The sequence below is a fragment of the Ursus maritimus genome, unplaced genomic scaffold, assembly GCF_017311325.1.
Source record: "Ursus maritimus isolate PB19 unplaced genomic scaffold, ASM1731132v1 scaffold_14, whole genome shotgun sequence".
Taxonomy (NCBI): Eukaryota; Metazoa; Chordata; class Mammalia; order Carnivora; family Ursidae; genus Ursus; species Ursus maritimus.
Genome location: NW_024423786.1, coordinates 49011295 through 49035823, shown reverse-complemented (window position 1 = coordinate 49035823; position 24529 = coordinate 49011295). Strand labels below are relative to the sequence as shown.

General features: G+C 41.6%; 1 protein-coding gene across 1 annotated transcript; it reads right to left on the bottom strand.

Moving 5' to 3' along the window:
• LOC103678667 (zinc finger protein 709-like) lies at positions 1–23916 on the bottom strand. The gene is made up of 5 exons (XM_040629277.1): positions 23731–23916; positions 4454–4578; positions 3968–4094; positions 3725–3785; positions 1–3130 (listed from the first exon to the last, which is right to left on the bottom strand). Exons 2-5 carry the CDS (start codon positions 4454–4456, stop codon positions 1480–1482), a joined length of 1842 nt encoding a protein of 613 aa, XP_040485211.1. The 5' UTR covers positions 4457–4578; positions 23731–23916; the 3' UTR covers positions 1–1479.
• Between the last annotated feature and the right edge of the window lie 613 nt (positions 23917–24529).

Sequence of the window (24529 nt, the reverse complement as noted above, 5' to 3'; positions counted from 1 at the left end):
TCTTGTTTGACAGATGCATTGCTTTTAATCACATACAAACATACTTGAAAACATACTGAGGAATTATGCACAGCTGTGAGCAAAGGGAAACAGCCATCATCTGCCTGGTATGAGGAAGGTGCCAGTTCTCACAGGGAAGGACAGGGTCAGAGCAGTTGCTGCACAGCGCAGCAGAGGAACAAAGTCCAGGGTGGCTCTTGTGGACTGCGTCACTGTAGCTATCACAGTGGAATCAGGAATACACGGTCACTGGCAGTGTTACCAAGACAAGGTGTTTACTATACAAATTAGATCTTAAGTGAATAGTATAGAGGAGAGCAAAGTGAGCAACAGAGAACACTCCCAACCATGAAAGTTCAAATTAATTGGCTGGTGGGCACGTGGGGGCTGGCAGGAAAATCCAAACTGTGATGGATCTTTGATGTGGAACTTGTGAAGGTGTATGTGGAAACCTGCACCTCTGAGAAATGGAAGTCGAGCAGTTAATTGTGGTTTTAGGACACTCCTGACTGGCAAGGCAAGGGATCAGGAAAACAGGCTGCAAGCAGGTATCCTCAAAGCTCCTATATGGCTTCTGTCTGTCTGTACGGTGGCTCTGAAACCTAATGCCTGCTGTACTCCTGCCTCCCAAGTCTCACGCAAGGGAGGCTACAGGGGTAGAATCACAAAGGAAACAGAATCTCGAAAATGCCACAACATTACCCAGGTGACAAAACACAATTTAGGAGCGCCATCTCCAATTCTACATTTTATTATCCAATCATGGTTCTGTCTTAATGCAAAGTTGATGATTCAAATCTCAGCCAGAAGGAGTGGCAAAGGCCAAAAGATGGAAATAATTGATCAGACTATACTTCATAATAAACTGCATGTTTACAAATTTATGCCATCTTTTTTATTAGCAAGGAAAACGGAATTAAGGCTCTTTTGGCCGAAGCAAGAACTGCTTTTCTCCTAAGAAAAATGGAATATATGATGGGTAATGGATATCCAGTAGCTGACACGCAGGAGGCCAGTAGGAAAATCCCAACAAATACCAAAATGTCATTTATCAATAATTCGATTAAGACGTTACATAAAAATTAAACCTATTTGCACATTCAGAAACCACTTCACCCATGGATCAAACTACAAAATGGAAAGAGAAAAATGTTAACTGATTTAAGGAGAAAACAAATATCTATTAATTTTTAAACAACAGTAATAAGAGTACGTACAGAATTCTCTCATCTCAATGTTCATTTTTGAAAGTAGTAAATATCCACAGTCCAGAGACCCACTTTAAGAATGAGGCACTGATGATATATTTATAACTTTCATAGCGATTCTTTCATGTTACAGTTTTCTGGAACATTTTACACGGATTAACTTATATTAGACTTGCTTATATTTGTTGGATTACTTTCCAGTGGGGGTTTTCACATGTAAGGATGAAGGTCAGTTGATGTTTTTCCCACACTGCTTACATTCAAGAGGTTTCTATTCAGTATGAGACCTCTCATGCCTTCGAAATGAGTTGGGACGACTGAAGGCTTTCCCACATTCTTTACATTTGTACGGTTTCTCTCCAGTGTGCATTCTCACGTGTCCTCGAAAGGTAGTGCGATAAATGAAGGCTTTTCCACATTCCTTACACTCATAGGGCTTCTCTCCAGTGTGCGTTTTTTCATGTGTTCGAAAGGATGTGTAACAGCTGAAGGCTCTACCACACTGTTTACATTCATAAGGCTTCTCTCCTGTGTGAGTTCTTTCGTGTATTCGAAATGAACTGGGAAAATTGAAGGCTTTCCCACATTCCTTACATTTATAAGGTCCGTCTCCAGTGTGCATAATCATGTGTGTTCGGACGCTTGAGGGAGAAATGAAGGCTTTCCCACATTCTTTACATTTATAGGGTTTCTCTCCAGTGTGCTTCCTCATGTGTCCCTGAAAGGTTGTGCGATAAATGAAGGTCTTGCCACATTCCTTACATTCGTAAGGTTTCTCTCCAGTGTGAGTTCTTTCATGTATTCGAAAGGAACTGGGCCAACTGAAGGTTTTACCACACTGTTTACATTCATAGGGTTTCTCTCCAGTGTGAGTCCTTTCATGAGAGCGAAAGGAACTGGGACAAATGAAGGCTTTCCCACATTGCTTACATTTATAAGGTCCATCTCCAGTGTGTGTTATCATGTGTGTTCGAATGCTTGACAGAGAAATGAAGGCTTTCCCACATTCCTTACATTCATAAGGTTTCTCTCCTGTGTGGATTCTTTCATGTATTCGCAAACCTAGAGGAGAACTGAAGGTTTTCTCACATTGTTTACATTCATACTGTTTCTCTGCAGTGTGAGTCCTTTCATGTCTTCGAAAGGAACTGGGACAACTGAGGGCTTTACCACATTGCTTACATTCATAGGGTTTCTCTCCAGTGTGATTTCTTTCATGTATTCGCAAACCCAGCGGGGACCTGAGGGATTTACCACACTGTTTACACTGATAGGGTTTCTCTCCAGTGTGAGTCCGTTCGTGGGTTCGCAATGAAGTAGAACAACTGAAAGCTTTCCCACACTCCTGACATTTGTAAGGTCCGTCTCCTGTGTGAGTTATCATGTGTCTTCGAAAAGTTGTGAGCCATGTGAAAGCTTTCCCACATTCCTGACATTCATACGGTTTTTCTCCAGTGTGAGTCCTTTCGTGTCTGTGAACAGATTTGCGGTAACTGAAGGCTTTCCCACATTCCTTACACTTATATGGCTTCTCTTCATATTCGTGATACTCATATGGCTTATGTCCGGTGTGAGATCTGATGTGCCTATTAAGGGATGAATGACGCACGAAGACTTTTCCACACACACTACACTCACATGGTTTTACTCCAGAGGGCGTTTTCTGGTTCAGATTAAGATCTGGAGTCGGGGTGATGGCTTCTCCACACTGATGACCTTCAGGTGGTTTTACTCCAGAAGGACTTTTCTTGTTCAGATCAAGATCTGGAGTTGGGGTGATGGCTTCTCCACACCGATGACCTTCAGGTGGCTTTACTCCAGGAGGCGTTTTCTTGTTTAGATTAAGATCTGGAGTCTGGCTGCTGGTTTCTCCACACTGATGACCCTCTTTGCTTTCACAAGGTTTTTCTACCATATGAATTCTGTAAAAAATGAGAAGTATATTATTAATGATTTCTTAGTAATTCATAATATTAGTGTATTGGAATTACATTTTTATAATTTAGAGCAAAATGATTTCCCGCCCTTTCTGAATTGCTTGAAAAGTTAATATACTGAATGTTCCATACATAGGACTTGACCACAGCTATTATGTAAACAAAGATTATTAACACACGGGATTATTAACACACGGGGTTTCCTTATGCTATTTCCAAGTGGACAGTTTTGCAAACACTGAACACCCATGTCACGTTTAAGTAAATATTTTCAATGAAAAAAATTTAAGGATAAATTTGAATAATTTGGGTTTATTTCAAGATTTTATTTACCCATTGGGTGGGGGGCGGAGAGAACAAGTAGGGGGAGTGGCAAGCAGAGGGAGAGGGAGAAGCAGGCCCCTGCTGAGCAAGGAGCCCAAAGTGGGACTCGATCCCAGGACCCTGGGATCATGACCCAGGCCAAAGGTAGATGTTTAACTGACTGAGCCATCCAAGCGCCCCTGAATAATTTGGTTTTTAAAAATTCATGATATAGTAGGATTCTCATGTGGGACACTGCTATATTGTGTGACTCACCTTAGTTTTCTCCCCTGGGTGTAGTACCTATCTTCGGTGTCATGATCTTTCCATTTTTTCTCTAAAATGCAGATGGAGAAAAATAACTCCACATTATCAGAAATTACAGAAAAATTACTAGATTTTAGGTCTATGATGGGCGTAGCTTACTCTAATGTAGTCTTTTCCCACATGTCAGAACAAGACCGATGGGCAAGAAATACCTGTTCTCTAATGGCCAAAGTTCAGTAAGAATGTCTTTACCTATCGAGGCCAGGTTTCTGAAGGTTTCCCGCATCACATCTCTGTAAAGTTTCTTCTGTGAAGAATCCAGTAAAGCCCACTCTTCCAGGCTGAAGTTCACAGCCACATCCTCAAATGTCACTGAGTCCTAAAACATCCCAAATACGTTTACAGCGGCGTACATGATTCTGACAGCACTGGGGGTTTATACTCAATTTATAGGAAGATTATGTATGATTCTCTGGTCTCCAAACATTTATTTTATGTCTTGGTCATGAGAAACTTTCTGTTCACACTTCCTCATAAATTTAACAGCATCATGAACAACACATGCAAATTATTTATTCATCTTTACTGTGATCACTTTAAATGTTACTGTTCTCTAGTGGCAGGCTCTAGAGCACCTTGGAGAAATGAGAGAAATGCTATACACATGAAACAAGTATTATTTTAAGCACACTAATTCCTTTTGAGAAAAAGGCTCTCATCTCCTTCCTTCTTACCTACCATTTAACTCAGCACTCCATGATGTACGGGGTCAAATCTGCATGAGGTTTTAATGAATAAAACACAATGAAGAACTGGAAGCTTGTTCTTCTAGTCCCATCACCAAACATGAGAGTCCAGGAGGCCTGTGGAAATGCAACTTGTAACAAGGATCAGCTTGCCTTATCGGCCTGAGGTACTCCAGGCCATTAGAAGTAGCCAGATGTAGCTGGATAAATGAGAATATTCTTGTGAGGTAGTATTTTTCACTTGGGTAATACTTAATGCACTCAGTTTTTCCATTCTCTGTGTCCCGAGCCAGGAAGTTACTCAGAAGTGAGGGCTCAGACATCTCCACAAAAACCCTATACACGTGAGCCTCAGGGCTGCTTCTCATTTTTCAGGACACATACAGAGGTGAAAAGGTGCTAGAAGAACTCTCTTTGGTCAAACTGTACCAGTGCACTCTGGCCCATGCTTGACGAATAGGTTAAGAACTGCAGATTGCGAGGGAGTTCACGGACATCCGCAATGGTCTGATGGTGAGTCTGTTCATGATTATTAAATACGTAAAGGATTCAGCAGTGCTTTCCTCCAAAAGAACATAAAATCTCCATTCTCCAATTTCAGGAGGAAGTTTCCTGACCAGCCACTCTAGAGGGAGCCGTCTCATTTTCTCTCATTCATGAGCGGCGATCTGGTGCACAGAAGCACAACGGCCAACACCCGAGTACCGGAGGACACCACGTACTGCCAAGAGGGTGTAAAAGAGTTCATTCCGTAACTGAGGTCTCTGGGAGGAAGGCAGGCCTCTCAAGCAGGCGTGAAATGGCTTGAGAGAGCAGGGAAAAGCATGCAGACTTTTCTTTTTTCTGACGTTGTGAGTGGACTAAAGGTTCACACACAGGGGCAGATGCTTGTATGAACTGAACCTCTTGCCACGGCCAACGCAGGAAGCACTGGGCTTTCTTGCTGCCTTGGCTAGAAGTGGACCAAGGAGGAGGAAGGAGGGATGAGCTTCAAAGCTGTGAGCAGTCACAGCCAAGGAAACAGTCAGAAAAACTAAGAGGAAGCCAACGGAATGGGAGAATATATTTGCAAATGACACTACAGATAAAGGACTGGTATCCAAAGAACTTCTCAAACTCAATACACGAGAAACAAATAAATCAAAAAATGGGCAGAAGATATGAACACACACTTTTCCAATGAAGACATACAAATGGCTAACAGACACATGAAAAAATGTTCAAAATCATTAGCCATCAAGGAAATTAAAATCAAAACCACACTGAGATACCACCTTACGCCAGTTAGAATGGCAAAAATAGACAAGGCAAGAAGCAACAATTGTTGGAGAGGATGTGGAGAAAGGGGATCCCTCCTACATTGTTGGTGGGAATGCAAGTTGGTACAGCCACTCTGGAAAACAGTGTGGAGGTCCCTTAAAAAGTTAAAAATTGAGCTACCCTATGATCCAGCCATTGCACTACTGGGTGTTTACCCCAAAGATACAGACGTAGTGAAGGGCCATATGCACCCCAATGTTCATAGCAGCAATGTCCACAATAGCTAAATCGTGGAAGGAGCCGAGATGCCCTTCAACAGATGACTGGATTAAGAAGTTGTGGTCCATATATACAATGGAATATTACTCAGCTATCAGAAAGAGCGAATTCTCAACATTTGCTGCAACATGGATGGCACTGGAGGATATAATGCTAAGTGAAATAAGTCAAGCAGAGAAAGACAACTATCCTATGATTTCTCTCATTTATGGAACATAAGAACTAGGAAGATCGGTAGGGGAAGAAAGGGGGGGTAATCAGAAGGGGGAATGAAACATGAGAGACTATGGACTATGAGAAACAAACTGAGGGCCTCAGAGGGGAGGGGGGTGGGGGAATGGGATAGACCGGTGATGGGTAGTAAGGAGGGCACATATTGCATGGTGCAGTGGGTGTTATACACAACTAATGAATCATCGAGCCTTACATCGGAAACTGGGGATGTACTGTATGGTGACTAACATAATAAAAAATCATTAAAAAAAAAAAAAAAGCTGTGAGCAGTCAAACATCAAAAATCAGAGTCAGAGATGTGGGTCTTTGTTTTTTTTGGGTTTTTGGCGTTTTGGTCATATAATGAACTTAGAAGCAGTCTCTCCCTCACTAGGAAAAAGCAAAAAAATGAAACAACGCTTCTTAGATCCATCAGAGAATTGAGGACACAGGGCAAACCACTGTCTTCAAAATTGGGAGACAGAAAAGAAGCTATTTTGAAATATGCCCAGAATATTCTATTCTTAACAAGGCCTGTCCTCAGAAGAATCTGTTTCACTGGAACCTAAGCAAACAGAAAAAAAGAACACAGTATCCAAGAACTCTCGGATAATGACAAGGGTAAAATACACACAATGGAAATAATTGATGGAAAAGAAAGGCAGAAAGAACAGAAAAAGTAAATGAAGCAATCATCACTGCATCTTCTTACCATTCGAATTTGCAAACTGCAGATCCAAGAAGCTAAGAGAACACAAAACAGGAAAGAAAAAAAACAAAAACAAAAAACCCAGACAACCACAAATGCAAATTCAAGCACATCCTATTCAAACTGGAGAAAAATCAAAAACAAAGAGAATATAGTGAAAGAACCCAGACGGAGGGAAAACAAACCTCAGTTACACTGAAACAAAGGTAAGAATTAAATTGGACTTCTTTCCAAAACTATTTCAGCAAGAAGAGACTGGAGTGAAACACTTAAAGTGCTGAAAGTAAAAAACCACCAGCCTACAATTCTGTGTTGAAATTATTCTTCAAAAATGAGGAAGAAATAAAGACTTTCTGGGGCAAAAACTGAGGAATTTGACATGAATACACCTGTTTTTCAAGAACATGAAAAGAAATTTCATCGGGAGGGAAATAAGAAAGAGCATTAGGAAAGAAACTAATGAAGGTAAAATACCTCTTCTTTTACTAACAAATCTGACAGATGTCACTTTTGTATCAGTAATAGCTTTTGGTTAAGTGAAATGAATGACACTGTTACAAGGGACAGGGAGAAATTAGGAATACTCTGACATGAGGTAAACTCAAGAAAACAAAGTCAAGAAACATAATTGATAGGCTGAGAAGAGATAAAATGCTCAATTAAAGCCAAAGAAGGCCAAAAAATGGCGGAAGACAAACAAGGACAACAAAGAAAGAGTAAAAAGCATGGTAGATATTAATCGACATTATCAATAACCACTTTAAACACCAATGGTCTAAACCCTACAACAGCACATTAAAAAGAACTAAATATAAATACACAAACTTAAAAGGATGGAGAAAGTATGGCATGCCAACAGTAATCAAAAGCAGGCAGAGCATATTAATTTCAGACAAAGCCTACTTCAAGCAGGAAATTTCAGATAAAGAGGGAATCATGTAATGATAAAGGGGTCAAATTTCTAAGAAAATATAACAATCCTTTCTGTGTATGTGCATTAACGACAGAAGAGCAAAATACGTTGGGCAAAACTCATAAAGCTGGACGCATCCACACCCCCACATCAGTAACCTGAATTCCAGCGGGAAGAAAATCGGGAAGGATTAGTTACACTGAAGAGCACCAATGAGCAACAGGTTTAACTGAAATCCATGGACTATATCATCAACAGCAAAGACACATTCTTCTCAAATTCATAAGCAACATTCACCAAGACAAACCACCTTCTGGGATATAAAACACCTTAAATTTAAAACAAAAGAAATCCTACAAAATATGTTCTCAGGAAACAGCAGCATTAATCTAGAAATCAGGAGCAGGAAAGTAGTTGGAAAACCCCAAAGACACGGAGATAAAAAACTTGTAAATATTGGAATCAAAAAAGTCTAAGGAAATCATTATTATTATTTTGAACAATACGAAATAGAATTTATTAAAAGTTGTCTGGTGTAGCAATTTAAGAGCCTAGGAGGAAATTTATACCATTGAACAAACCAACCAAAGGGGGGGAAAGAAAAGGTCGACAATAATGTAAGCAACTACTCGAGGAAACAATAAAGAACCACCAATTAAACCTTAAGCAGAATAAAATAATCCAGTTCAAGATGGTGACATAGAACGATCCTGAACTTACTTTCTCCCACAGACACACTGAATCTACATATGGAATGAATTTCCTGGGAAAAACCCAAACCCCAAACACTGGCTAAGCAACTCCTGCACACGGATGAACAGGGACAACCCACGTGAAGGCAGGTCGGAGAGGCGGAGATGCAGTCTTGCCATAAACCTACCGCTGGTGCAGCAACCCCACAATCAGGAGGGAACTCAAAATCCCAAGCTTCTCCCTGAGGAGTGAAGGTTCTGAACCCCACATCGGGTACCCCCAACTTTTAAGACCTGAACTTGAAGATGAGCCTGCAAACACCTACCTTTGAAAGCCAGGGGAGCCTGCATCCATGGGACCAGGCAGCTACAGCAGACTGAAACAGTGATTAAAAGGCTCACACGTGCAGACCGAGCCGGCCCAGGACCCAGCACAGAGGCAGCTGACTGAGAAGCACCCAGACTTTCTGCTGAAGAGGCTCGCTTGACGGGCGCCGGGGTGGCTCATCTGGTTAAGCGTCTGACTCTTGATGGCGGCTCAAGTCGTGAGACTGAGTCCTGCACCGGGCACCGCGGTGGGCCTGGAGCCTGCTTATGATTCTTTCTGCCCCTCCCGCTCCAAAAAAAAAAAAGCTTGCTTGCTAATCAAAGTGTCAGCTTGAAAGGCAGGCATCTAATTTAACGGTCCTCTAAGTGCTTACTGCAATGCTATCCACAAACAGGCAATTTTTGTGCTCTCCCTGTGCCTCCAGCTCTCCAGTATTTCCCAGAAGCATACGCCTTGCCTGACACTCTGACTTTTGCAGAACATTTCTGCTGCCCAGGAAAGCCCTCTAGATTGCTTGGCTCCGGTGGTCAGTGGGGCTTACGCCCGTGGGTCCCCACAAGACTAACAAATGGAGAAAGAGTTCTTAACTGGCTACCACCATTCCCAGGGCACAGCAAAGGCAACAGACCGAGGCACCCGGTCTCTGTGAAAGAGGCCTATTAGTTTATCTGCATAGCTGTGTTCTGAGGGGTAAGCTGCTGCTGTGTTTTTTTTTTTTTTAAAGATTTTATTTGTTTATTTGACAGAGAGAGACAGCCAGCGAGAGAGGGAACACAAGCAGGGGGAGTGGGAGAGGAAGAAGCAGGCTCCCAGCAGAGGAGCCTGATGCCAGGCTCGATCCCAGAATGCTGGGATCACGCCCTGAGCCCAAGGCAGACACTTAAAGACTGAGCCACCCAGGCGCCCCTGGGGGGTAAGCTGCTAATTACACATACATACCTAGCACCCGAACTACATCCTCTCCAGAGACTGGCGAAGACAGGGGTATAGGAGTGCTGACAACACTGACAGCCACTCTGGCCCTCCAATCTTGCTCATGTTTGCTCAATGACTTCTCTTGGGGCTCCGTGTTCCTGGCCCCTTGGAGATTAATATACCCACGTTAGGAATGCCCACCAAGGCTGGCAAGAGGGGAGGCTTGTTCCAGCCTTCCATCGGTCTGTCAGAGATAACACAGTCTTTCCCCTTCCGGCACACAGGTGGTGCCACAAGATCCAATTAGACGTTAGCTGTCAATCAGGTGCATGCACGCTCTCTGAGGTACGTGCAACCCTCTGATCTTACGACAGTGTCCTTCTGTGTCCCCTTCCTCTATAAAATCTGTGGACTGAGGCCTGGACTTCTGGAGAATAACTATGTGGCTACCGTGGACCACCTTCTGCCCACTCTCCCCTCGGTAAGGTTCCCCGAATAAAACTGTGAACGGTCTGAAGTGGCCTGTTTTGTTTTTGGTCTCGAAGTGCCTTCTCAGTTTGAGGGATACTCCACTGTGTCCCCTCCATCTCCTAACAAGTGGGCACCATCTTCACATGCTCCCTCGGGCCTGCCTCAAGCCCCCCATGCTGTACGAATCTCCAACATAAGAGCTTGTATACAGTGCCCTGGAGTCCCTTAATATCCTGCCTTTGGTGGCCGGCAGGGCTTGTATTCAATGGGACGGCACCAAAGACAGAAACCATTCGGAACTGGTTACTTCCCAGGGCTCAGGGCAGAGGAGGAGGCAGACACGGCCGTCACCCGGTCTTCACCTGAGAGGTCATGCTGCAGACTTTAAAAGCTGCTGCCTGAGGGTCTGCCTTCTAACCAGCCTGAATCTAGGTGCTGACTGGGATCCTCCTCTTGGGGCACTGATAGGTCTTGGCACCCCCTCAACTACTGGGGGCAACTAAAAATAGCCTTCTTGGACAATCACCAAGGTTTGAGAGACAACAAACGTCTCTCTTCCATGAGGTCATTCCTTCAAGCCCGGGAGAGGCAGCTGCTTTATCTAACACATAAAACCTAACAAAGTGTCACGGAAACCAAAGCAGCAAAAGATAAAACCTTAGAAAGAGACCTGAATGGAAAAAAAGGTGATTTATCTGATAAAGAGTTCAAAACAACAGTGACAAAAATGCTCACCTCCCTCAGGAAAGAAGAACGGATGAAAAAAGTGAGAATTTCAACAAACAGATAGAAAACAAAGTACCAAACAGAAGCCCTAGAGCTGAAGAATAACTGAACTGAAAAATGAAGACAGGGCAGAACTTACCCAATCAAAACAGCAGAAAGAAAAAAGAATGAAAAATAGTGAAGACAGCTTAAGGGACTTATGGGATTCCATCAAGCTGACCAACATCTGCATTATCGGACTCCCACGGAGGAGAGGAGCAAAAAAACTGAACATTAATAATGGCTGAAAACTTCCCTAGCCTGGAGAAGGAAACAGACACCAAGGTCCAGGAATCCCAGAGAGTTCCCAAAAAAATGAACACAATGAGACTCACACCAAGAAGCATTATAATTAGTGTCAAAGCTAAAGACAAGGAGAGGCTCTTAAAACCAGCAAGAGAGGAAAACAACAAACACTTGTTATGTACAAGGGAACTCCCGTAAGACCATCAGATTTTTCAGTAAAAGCTTTGCAGGCTAGAAAGGAGTGGTGTGATATATTCAAAATGCTTGAGGAGGGGACTGCTAGGGACGCCTGGGTGGCTCAGTTGGTTAAGCATCTGCCTTTGGCTCAGGTCATGATCCCAGGGTTCTGGGATCGAGCCCCGTATTGGGTTCCTTGCTCAGTAGGGAGCCTGCTTCTCCCTCTCTCTGACAAATAATAAAATCTTTTTAAAAAGAGAAAAACTGCTAACCAAGAAAACTCAACTCAGTAAAGCTGTCTTTCAGAATTGGAGAAAAAGAGTTTTCCAAAGAAGCAAAAGCTAAAGGAGTTCATCACCAGGAGACTGGCCTTGTAAGCCATACTTATTTAAATTGAAATGAAAGGATGCTAATTAGTAACAGGAAAATATGAAAGTACAAATTACACTGTTAAAGGTAAATATATAGTAAAATTCAGACTAATGTAAAGATGGTGGGTTAATCATGAAAGTTGAGGTTAAGGGGCGCCTGGGTGGCACAGCGGTTAAGCGTCTGCCTTCGGCTCAGGGCGTGATCCCGGCGTTGTGGGATCGAGCCCCACGTCGGGCTCTTCCGCTGTGAGCCTGCTTCTTCCTCTTCCACTCCCCCTGCTTGTGTTCCCTCTCTCGCTGGCTGTCTCTATCTCTGTCAAATAAATAAATAAAATCTTTTAAAAAAAAAAGTTGAGGTTAAAAGACAAAAGTATGAAAATACACTAACTTGTTAACTGATACACAAAGATGTAAATTGTGATATCAAAAACATAAAATGGAATAAAAATGTAGTTTCAGAATGCACTCAAACTTAAATTGTTCTCAACTTAAAATAGATTGTTATAAATATAAGCTATTCTATTAACCTCATGGCAATCGCAAAGACCTATAGTAGACACATAGAAGAGAGAAGAATCTAAACATAGTCCTACAGGGGCGCCTGGGAGGCTCAGTCATTAAGCATCTGCCTTCGGCTCAGGCCATCATCCCAGGGTCCTAGGATCGAGCCCTACATTGGGCTCCCTGCTCAGCGGGAAGCCTGCTTCTCCCTCTCCCACTCCCCCTGCTTGTGTTCCCTCTCTCGCTGCCTGTCAAATAAATAAAATCTTTAAAAAAATAAACATAGTCCTACAGAAAATCCTCAAATCACAAGAGACCCAGGAAAGAACAAATTACAAAACAGCCAAAAAACAGTGAACAAAATGGCAATTAGTACATACCTAATAATTACTTTATTAATGGACTAAATTCTCCAATCAAAAGACACAGAGTGGCTGAATGGACTTTTAAAAATCTATACTGCTGGGGTGCCTGGGTGGCTCAGTCAGTTGAACAGCTGCCTTTGGCTCGGGTCATGATCCCAGAGTCCTGGGATTGAGCCCCACATCTGGCTCCTGACTCAGTGGGGCGCCTGCTTCTCCTCCTCCCCTGCTTGTGTGTGTGCACGCGGGTGCGCACACTCTCTCAAATAAAATCTTTAAAATAAAATAAAAACCTATACTGCTTACAAAAGACCTCAGGTGCAAAGACATACAGATTGAAAGTAACATACAGACTGAAAATGACAGGATGGAAAAAGATATTCCATGCAAATGAAAACCAAAATAAAACTAGCTATTTTGTATGACACAAAATAGGCTTTAAAACAAAGACTGTAATAAAAGACAAAGGAGGTCATTATATAAAGATAAAGGGGTGAATCCCATTAAGAGGATATAATATTTGTCAATGTTTATACACTCAAAATAGGAACACCGAAATATATAAAGCAAATATTAACAGACTTAAAGGGAGAAATAGCAATACGGTAACAGTGGGGGACTTTAATATCCTATTTTCACCAATAGATGTATCATCCAGACAAAAAAAAATCAATAAGGAAACACTGAATTAAAATGACACATTAAACCAGATGGACTTAACAGACATTCCATCTAAAAGCAACAGAATACACAGCATACACATTCTTAAGTGCACCTAGAACATTCTCCACAACAGATCATATCTTAGGCCACAAAATAAGTCTTAATAAACTTAAGAAGATTTAAGTCGTATCAAGCATCTTTTCCAACCACAATGGTAGGCCTAGAAATCAACTGCAAGGACAAAACTGTACAACTCACAAATATATGCAGATTAAATAACATGCTACTAAACAACCAACAGGTGAAAAAAATCAACTGAGAAGTAAAAAAATATCCTGACACAAATGAAAATGGTAATACTTCATACCAAAACTTATGAGATACAGCAAAAGCAGTTCCAAGAAGGAAGTTCATAGCAATAAATGCTAACATCAAGAAAGATCTCAAACCCAACTTTATACCTCAAGGAATTAGGAAAAAAAGAAAAAATGAAGACCAAAGTTAGAAGAAGGAAAGAAATAACAAAGATCACAGTGGAAATAAACAAAATACCAATTATAAAGATAACAGAAAAAAATCAGTGAAACTAGGAGTTGGTTTTTTGATAAATAAAATGAATAGACCTTTAGTTAGAGTCACCAAGAAAAAAAGAGACTCAAATATATAAAATCAGAAATGAAGGAGGAGACATTACAATATACACAAGAAATACAAAGGGTCATAAGAGACTGCTACGAACAAGTATACACCAAAAAAATTGGACAACCTAGAAGACACAAACTCTCAAACAAAATACATATGAAGACTGAATTATGAATAAGCTGAAAATCTGAACAGACTGATTACTAGTAAAAAGAGTCAACCAGTAATCAAAAACATCCCAACAAACGAAAGTCCAGGACCAGATGGCTTCACTGGTAAGCTCTACCAAACATTCAAAGAAAAAGTAATACTAAATCCTTCTCAAACTCTTACTAAAAAACAGGAGGGAACATTTCCAAACTAATTTTATGAGGCCAGTGTTACCTTGATACCAAAACCAGACAAAGATGCCACAGGACATTACAGTCCAATATAAACATAAGCTAGAAAAGTCCTCAACAAAATACTAGCGAAGTGAGTCCAACAACACACTAAAAAGGCCATATACCATGACCAAGTGGGACTTATTCCATGATGCACTGTAGATGGCTCAGCATCTACAAATCAATGTGATAAACCATATTCACAAAATGAAGATTAAAAATCATGATTATCTCAACTGATGCAGAAGACATACGGCAAAATTCAACATCCATTTGTGATAAAAACTCTCAACAAAGTGGGTATACAGAGAAAGTACCTCAACATAATAAAGGCCACATATGGCCCACAGATAACCTCATACTCAATGCTGAAAAGCTATAAGTTTTTCTGCTAAGATCAGGAGCAAGAGAAGGATGCCCACTACATAAAATTGGAAGTTCTAGCCAGGGCAATTAGGCAAGAAAAAGAAAAATGGCACCCAGATTAGAAAAAATGAGGTAAAATGGTCTGTTTGTAGATGACATGATATTCGACATCTTCCTCAACTTCTGACTGTGTTGTGTACTGATGTATCATAAATTGGGACTATCTCTAAATTGAAAATGTAGGGCTACCCAGGTGGCTCAGCTCAGGTCATGAGCTCAGAGTCCTGTGATCAAGCCCCGCATTGGGCTCCCAGATCAGTGGGGAGTGTGCTCCCTCTGCCTGCCCGCCCTCCCCGGCTCATGCTCTTTCTCCCAAATGAATAAATAAAGTCTTTTTTATACCTAACTTACTGAACATCTAAGCTTAGCCTATCCTACCCTAATTGTACTCAGAACACTCACATTAGCCTACAGTTGGGTATAATCATCTAACACAAAGCCTATTTTTAAAAATCTATTTATTTGGGGGAAAGGACAGAGGGGGAGGGAGGGAGAGAATCTCCAGCAGATTCCCTGCTGAGCGAGGAGCCCTACACAGGGCTCAATACCATGACCTGGAGATCATGACCTGAGCTGAAATAAAGAATAGGACACTTAACTGACTGAGCCACCCAGGCACCCCACAAGGCCTATTTTTAACAAAGTATTGAATATCTCATGTAGTTTACTGAATAGCATACTGAAAGTAAAAAAAAAAAAAAGAACAGTTGTATAGGGACAGAAGGGTTTTAACTGTAACAATCATTTACCATCATATCTGTGTACTGATTGGCCGCTACCGTTGGCTGCTACTGCCGCCTAGCACCACAAGACAGTCCTGTACTGCACACTGAGAATGGAAAAATCAAAATTCAGAGCATGGTTTCTATTGAATGTGTATTGCTTTCGCACCATCAAAAAGTCAAAAAATCTTGAGTCGAACCATCATTAAGTTGGGAACTGTCTGTATATAGAAAACTCTGAAGACTCCACCAAAAAACCGTTTGGTTACATTTCTCTACACTAATAAGGAACCATCAGAAAGAGAAATTAAGAAAACAGTCCACCTTACCTTAATAAAAAAAATTAAAGGTATGTTAACTATACTGGAATTAAGATAAAAAACTTAATAAAATTTAACAATAGTCCAGGGGACACCTGGGTGACTCAGTAGGTTAAGCATCTGCCTTCAGCTCAGGTCATGATCTCAGGGTCCTGGGATCGAGTCCCATATTGGGCTCCTTGCTCAGCAGGGAGCCTGCTTCTCGCTCTGCCTGTCATTCCCCCTGCTTGTGCTTGCTCACTCTAACAAATAAATAAATAAAAATTTTTAAATAAATAAATAATAGTAAAAATAGTCCACTTACAATTGCATCAAAAAGAACAAAACAGGAATAAACTTAAAAAGGTGAAAGGCCAAATACTGAAAACGGTAAGACATTGATTAAAGAAATAGAAGGTGACACAAAATAAACGCAAAGATAGTCCATGCTCAATGGATTGAAAGAAGTACTACTGTTAAAATATCCATACTATCTAAAGCAATTTACAGATTCAATGCAATCCCTATTAAATTTCAATGGCGTTTCCACAGAAATAGAACAATCGTATAATTTGCATGGAACCACAAAGACCCTGAATAGCCAAAGCAATCTTAAGAACAAATCTGGAGGCATAACACTCTCTTATTTCAAACTATGTTACCAAGTCACAGTAATCAAAACAGTAAGGCACTGGCCTAAAAACAGACATACAGATCAATGGAATAGAGCAGAGAATACAGAAATAAACTCACACTTCATGGTCAATTAATATACAACAAAGGAAACAAACATATACGATGGGAGAAAGGACAGTCTCTTCAATAAATAGCGCTGGGAAAACTGGACCATTTCTCACACCATATACAAAAATCAATTAAAAATGTATTCAAGACTTGAGTGTAAGACATGACTCCATAAAATCCTAGAAGAAAACAGGTGGTAAGCTCCTTGACATCAATCTTAAAGATGACTTTTTAGATCTGGCAACAAAAGCAAAAATCAACAAGTGGGTCTATATCAAACTAAAAAGCTTCTGTACAGCAAAAGAAATCATCAATAAAAAGGCAACCTATTCAATGGCAGAAAATATTTACAAATCATATCTCTGGTTATATCCTAGGGGTTATATCCAAAATACATAAAGAACTTATAAAACTCAACACCAAAAAGAATCCAATTAAAAAATGGGGAAGAGGATCTAAATAGACATTTATCCACAGAACACATACGGATGCCCAACAGGTATATGAAAAGGTGCTCAACATCATTCGTCATCAGGGAAACGCAAATCAAAACCACAACGAGATATCACCTCACACCCGTCAAAATGGCCGGTATCAAAAAGACAGATCACAAGTGTTGATGAGGATGTAGGGAACCTTTGTGCACTGTTACTGGGAATGTAAATTGGTGCAGCCACTACGGACACAGTATGGAGAGTCCTCAAAAAATTAATACCATGACCATGTGATCCAACAATACCACTTCTGGGTATTTACTGGAAAAAAACCAACTCGAAAAAAATACATGCACCTAATTCACTGATTATTTACAACGGCCAAGATATGGAAACAAGTGTTCACCAATGGACAAACTGATTAATATTAATAGAATATTATTCAGCTATAAAAAAGAATAATTTTTTTTTTTGAGTAAGAGGGTAGGAAGGGGCAGAGGGAGACAAAGAATCTTTAGCAGGGTCCACAGGTGTGGAGGCCTACATGGGGCTCGATCTCACGACCCAAGCCAAAATCCAGAGTCAGAGGCTCAACTGACTGAGCCACCGAGGCACCCCAAAATCTTACCATCCACACACAGACTTTGAGAACATTATGCTAAGTGTAATAAGTCAGAGAGGAAGACAAATACTGTATAATCTCACTTATATGTGGAATCTAAAAACAAAAACATAGGGGTGCCCAGTGGCACAGTCGGTTAAGCATCCCACTCTCGGTTTCGGCTCCGGTCATGATCTCGGGGTCGTGAGATCAAGACCCACCTCAGGCTCCGCGCTTAAGCAGAGTCTGCTTGAGACACTCTCCCCCCCGGACCCTCCTCACCATGCGTGCGCACGTGCTAAGTAAATCCCCCCAAAATTGAAAATACAAACTCATAGAGAAAGCAAACTGGTGGTTGCCAGAGGTGAATGGTGGGGAAAATGGGTGAAGGGAGGTCAAAAGGTACAAACTTTCAGTTATAAAATGAGTAAGTCATGGGGATGTAGCAAACAACATGGTGACAACAGCTCATAATACTGTAGTACTGAATATCTGAAAGTTGCTAAGAGAGTAGATCTTAAAATTTCTATGCTAAGAAACTGTAACTATGTGCAATGAAGGATGTTAACTAGAATTATTGTGGAAATATTTCACAATATATACAAATACCAAGCCATTATGTTGTACACCTGAAACTAGTGTTACATGTCAATTATATCTCAATAAAAATAGAGAAAATAAAATGGTAAAACTTATAAAAGACATTAAAAATTACAGGAAAGAGACAATATCGAGAAAACCAAAAGCTAGTTCTTTGAAATGATTAATGGAATTGTTAAATGTCTAGTCAATCTAAGTGAGAAAAGAAGGAAGACAGAGATTACTAATCTCAGGAATAAAGGAGGTGAAAATGAAAAAACATTTGCTAAAAGCCAACACACACTTATGATAACACACTAGGAACAGAGGGGAGGAGTTCCGTTCTTGAAAAAGAACATCTACATGAAACTTGTAGTTAACATCATACTAATGGTGAGAGACTAGTTGCTTTTCTGGTAAGATAAAGAACACGGTAAGAAGTCTCCTCTCATCACTCCTATTCCTCATTGTCCTGGAAGACCTAGCTAATGCAGTAAGGCAACAAAAGGAAATAGAAGTTATAGAGACTGGGAAGCAAAGAATAGACCTGTGAGTCACACAGCTCATGGTTTTCCATGTAGAATATCTGATAGAGTCCCCAACAATTTCAGCGATCACTCTGAAAATAACAGAGCATAGCAAGTTTGAAGGATGCAGAAGTCAACTGCTTTCCTACAGACGCACACAAATGTAGTCAGCTGATCTTTGACAAAGGACAAAAAGGCAATTCAGAGAGAAAAAGTCTTTTTTAAAAAAGATTTTATTTGAGAGAAGACCTCATGCATGAGCAGGGGTAGGGGCAGAAGGAGAGAGAGAATCTGAAGCAGACTCTGTACTGAGTGTGGAGCCCGACATGGGGATCAATCCCATGACCCCGAGACCATGACCTGAGCAGAACACTTGACCTGAGTCAGACACTTAACTGACTGAGCCACCCAGGCGCCCTGAGAAAAAGTCTTTTAAACAAACAGTGCTAGGAAGAGTGGATATCCACATGCAAAAGATAAACCAAAAAAACAAAAAATGAATTTAGACACTAACCTTACACCTTTCCCAAAACTTAACCAAAAATATATCGTAAATCTAAAGTTTAAAAACTCCTAAAAGATAACACAGGAGATGATCCTGGGTTAATTGATGAATTTTAAGATAACAACACCAAAAGCAAGATCCATGGAAGAAAAAAATGAGAAGCTTCATTTTATAAAATAAAAACCCTGTTCTGCAAAAGAGAGTGGTAAGAAAATGAATAGTCACAGGGCGCCTGGGTGGCTCAGTCAGTTAAGCATCTGCCTTCGGCTCAGGTCATGATCCAGGGTCCTGGGATCGAGCTCTGTGTTGGGCTCCCTGCTCAGTGGGGAGCCTGCTTCTCCCTCTTCCTCTGCTGCTCCCCCTGCTTGTGCACTCTCACTCTTGCTCTATCTCAAATAAATAAATCTTAAAAGAAAAGAAAATGAGTCATAGGGAGAAAATCTTTGTAGAACAGTTATCTGATAAAGGACACCCAAAATGGCCAAAGAATTCTTAAAACTAAGACAAACTATCCAATTAAAAATGGGCAAATGATCTGAACACACATCACCAAAGATAATACAGATTGCACATAAGCATATGAAAAGAAGTTTAACTTCAAATATCATTAGGGAATGATCAACAGAACATAAATGGATATCACTAGCCACTTATTACAATGTATACAATTCAGAACACTCAGAACACCAGATACCGGTGAAGATGTAAACCGACAGGAATCCTCACTCACTGCTGGTAGGAATGGAAAATGCTATGCTACTTTGGAAGACAGGCAGTTTCTTTTTTTCTTTTTTTTTTTTAAGATTTTATTTATTTATTTGACAGAGATAGAGACAGCCAGCGAGAGAGGGAACACAAGCAGGGGGAGTGGGAGAGGAAGAAGCAGGCTCATAGCGGAGGAGCCTGATGTGGGGCTCGATCCCGGAACGCCGGGATCACGCCCTGAGCCGAAGGCAGACGCTTTAACCGCTGTGCAACCCAGGCGCCCCGACAGGCAGTTTCTTATCAAACTAAACATACTCTTACCAGAGGATCTGGTGATCATACTCCTTGGTATTTATTTACCCAAATGAACTGAAACTTTGTACTCACACAGAAACATGCAAATGACTGTTTATGGATGTTTTACTCATAACTGCCAGGAGTTTAGCAAGATATCCTTCAATAGCAGAACGAATAAACCACCTGTGGTATATGCATATGATAAATCTTGCTTAGTGATAAAAAAAAAAAGGATAAAGCCAACAGAAGACAAGGAGGAAACTTTATGTTACGTGAAAGAAGACACTCTGACAAGGCTAAATACACTGTTTTCAGGTATATGACATTCTGGAAGAGACAAAACTATGAGCCAGTAAAAAGATCTTTTGGTGAAAGATTGGGGTGTTGGAGGGAAGGCTGATTAAATAAATAAACCGGTGGAGCACAAGATATTTTTAGGAAAAGGAGAGACTATTCTATAGGATATAGAAATGACGGACACAGGGGTGCCTGGGTGGAGCAGTTGGTTAAGCATCCAACTCTTAGTTTCGGTGCAGGTCGTGATCTTAAGGTCCTGGGATGGAGCCCCGCATCGTGCTCCACGCTCAGCACGGAGTCAGCTTGAGATTCTCTCTCCCTCCCCCTTACCCCTCCTCCCCTCGCACAGGCACACTCTCTGTCTCTCCAAAATAAACAAATAAATCTTAAAAAGAAAGAAAGAAAGAAAGAAATGATGGACACGTGGCATTATAGTTTTGCCAAAACCCACTGATTGTACATAACACAAAACGTCTATGTTCATATAAACAGTAGACTTTAATGCATGACTACTGGTCCATCAATTGTAACAAATATACCACAGTAACAGGAGATATAAAAAATATTGCAAACTGTGGATACAGAGGGGTCAAGTGGGAACTCTGTACTTTGTGATTAATTTTTCTGTAAACATGAAATGCTCTAACAAAAACCTGAACTCTCATTTCATATTTAAAAATTTTTTTCTGAAGCCCACTAGTTTCTTATGAACTATAATCCTTAGCATGCAATTAATATAAAAGAAACAAACTTATATATAGTATATTTTACTACTTAATAGTGCTTTCAACTTTTGCTACTTTAAATGTAATTTTAAATTAATTTAAACTTTTCTACATAGGAAATCATTCTAAGATTTATTTCTTTAAGCACTAACGGGTATGAAACTGCAACCCATAAAAAATGAAAAATTTCAATTCTCTAAAAGGACAAGGGATATCATAGTGTGTCCCTCCACTATATTTCACACTAAGGATATTGTCAGGAATGACTAGCATGTTGCGCTGCATTAGGGAGTTGCACTTAAACCCTGAAACCTACTAGGATTTTTAAAGATTTACATAAGCTTGGGTAGTTTTTCTGACATCAATTAAAACAGAAATTCATTTGCCTTAAAAAATAGTATATAGCCTTTTAAATGTCAAAGTTCCCTGGAGACATGCACATATATGAAAAATGAGGGGTGCCCAGTGGGCTCAGTCAGTAGAACATGTGACTCTTGATCTTGGGGTTGTAAGTTCGAGTGCCACGTTGGGTGTAGAGATTTCTTAAAAATAAAATCTTTATATTAAAAAATAATAAAAATAAAAGTGAAAAATGTGCCTGAGAACGTCAGTATGCCCATCTCACAGGTTGAGATTGTTGCCTAAAAGGAATAAAAATTGTTTGGTTTCAAGATTTTCTTGCCTCACACATTTTTCTCAATCAACCTACATTTTCAAAGCCCAAGAAATAAAAAACCTTACCCATTCAGACAGGAAATAAAACTGCAAACTACTAAGGGAAACTAGACTGAAAGGACTGGAATATTATTCAATAGATAAAAAAGAATGCCAAGCAAAGAAATGCAAACATTCAAATCAGCTCAGAGAAGCAGCCTGCTTACTCTGAGTTGAGAAGGAAAACCCACATTCAGAAATTAAACACACTTCCAAGCTGGGCTCTAGACATTCCCAGTCGAGACAGCGTCTCCACAGTGGGTCAGCCCCCGGTGAAGGGGGGAGGGCAGGGACACTCTCCGGGCAGCTTACAGAACTCCCTCCCCCAGGGTTTCCAATATTACAAATGAGGAAACTCTCAGGCAGATTCAGTTTAAGGTTGTGACCCAAATGAACTCCTAAATTCATAAACATTTTGTCCAGGAGACAGAACTCCAGACTTTCACAGAGTTTCTCAATACCCAAATTACACCGTGAGTGCACCATTATCATAGACGCAAAACCCAAACATGCAAAAACATCGAGGCCTAAGAAAACTCCCTTTGCCTTTGCCAGCTCAAAGCTGCCCTTAGCGTGGAGTCATTGGCCTCAGGCTTCTGCTCCCCAGTCACAGTGCTCTGGACCACCACTGATCATTTAAATGACATAAACCCAGTGGTTCAAGAATCCCGCAAAATCACAGACACCCAATGTTTATGTGTAAAGGAGGAAAGAAATTTTTAAGGAATTTTACTAGTTCAACAAGAAAACCAACTTTCTACTGTCAAAAAATGAAGATGTCAATTATTCCCAAGAAAAGAAACTGATTTGTAAACAACTGTGTTGCAATACTTAATGTTACATGTCTAGGCCCTGATAGGCCCTTTAAAATCACCTGAAAGGAAGAAAATACCTCAGAACATTACTATACCCACTTAGAAGAAAAAAGGGAACAAATTTTAACAAATGGAAAGTAATTTTTTTTCTGAAATTCACTTTTTTAGAAATACTTTATACTGTCTCCCCAGCTAAGTCTCAAGTGAATAAATCTTTTCAGAGTGACAAATGCAAGGAGGGACAGTGCTGAGAGGACAGATAACCCAGGAAAGTTTTAAAGAACCTCCACTCAAAGGACTTCCCATAGGACGTCAGTGTCCAGGAAAGATCCTGGGGCGAGTAGCACAAGGATTTTATAAAACAGTTCCAGGTGGTTATTCTCTGCTTTCTTCTCAGGTAAAATACCCGCGAAAAAAAGTCTTTAAAAAGAGCCCTTCATGGCTCTGTGGATAAATGATAAAATACCGCGTACTTTGAAACACATCATGGAGAACAAATAGTTAATAATGATGCTATGAACTGGAGAGGAAAGATGGCGTTTCCAAATGCAGGGGAAGATCTGGAAATTTAGGCATTTATTGCCAGTCCTATAAAGAGCTAGGCTGGGAGCACAAGGTCGTGGCTTTGAGATCCTACTCCCCAAACGTCTGGAAAAGTGAGGGGAAACCGGGTCCCCCCGGGAGAGAAGGTTGGGGACCCCACAGACCACAGCACCTCCCGCACACGAACCCAGGAGACCGAGGCATGACTGTCCCCTGATGACCCTCCCTGTGGTCATCGCCCAGTCTAAGGGAGACGCGGCCACGCAGTGACGGGAAAGGACGCGGGGGTCCCGGCAGCCAGCCCGGCCCCGCGCCGCGTGCCGCGCCACCGGCGGCCTCGGATCCCCAGACTCCGGAGTTCACCGCGGGGAGGCCAGGTCCCGCCACGGCCGGTTCCAGTCGGTCCCACCGGCCCCCCTGCCCAACTCCCGACCCCGCACACTCACCATTGCTGGCTTTCTGGGGTACGGGATCGACCACCATACGATTGCCGCGGCCAGCGGAGGTCACGGCCACAGAGGATGTGGCGGAAGCTCCCGAAGCCTTTCAGGACAGCGAGAGGTGATGCGAGCCTCGGACGGACAGCAGCGACGGCACACAGTCCCCGCCGTCCACAGCGCCGCCCGCACGTACGGTTCCGGCGACTCTCCTGATTGGACCGTTCGCAAGGCCCCACCCCTGCCCGCCTGAGTGACAGCGGGCCGGAGGTCACGTCTTTGAGCCGACCTTGCTTGGGCAGTGGGCTGCAACCTGTTCTCTCCGAAGACACTGCTTTGAACCGTAAGGCCGCCAGGCCACTCACGGAGCCGTGACCCTTCTTCACAAACACGGACAGAAGTGACCTCATCATAGGTCTGGTTCCATTTTGATCCTTGACCATCTTCCAGCAAGGAGTCGTCTGCCCACCACGTCCCCCGCCCTCATTTATATTTGAAGAATCTCAAAGCGTTAGGCCAGTTAGCTGGGTGGGAGCCTTGAACCCCACAGTCCTAGACCAGGCCCGAAGCCTCAGGTGCTCGCACATGAGACACACACTAAGGCGAAAAACCACCTGAAAACCTTTCTGTATAATTCCGTTCATACTTACCTGTTCAAAGGTTGAAGGAGGAAAACTGAAAGAACACTGCTTAGGGGAAGATAATAGCTGGTAAAGGTGTCAAGGATAAACAAAGCATCAGGACAGTGGTCATCTATGGGGCAGGACAGAGGTGAGCCACGCAAGGGAACATGAGGAGACTCTCACTA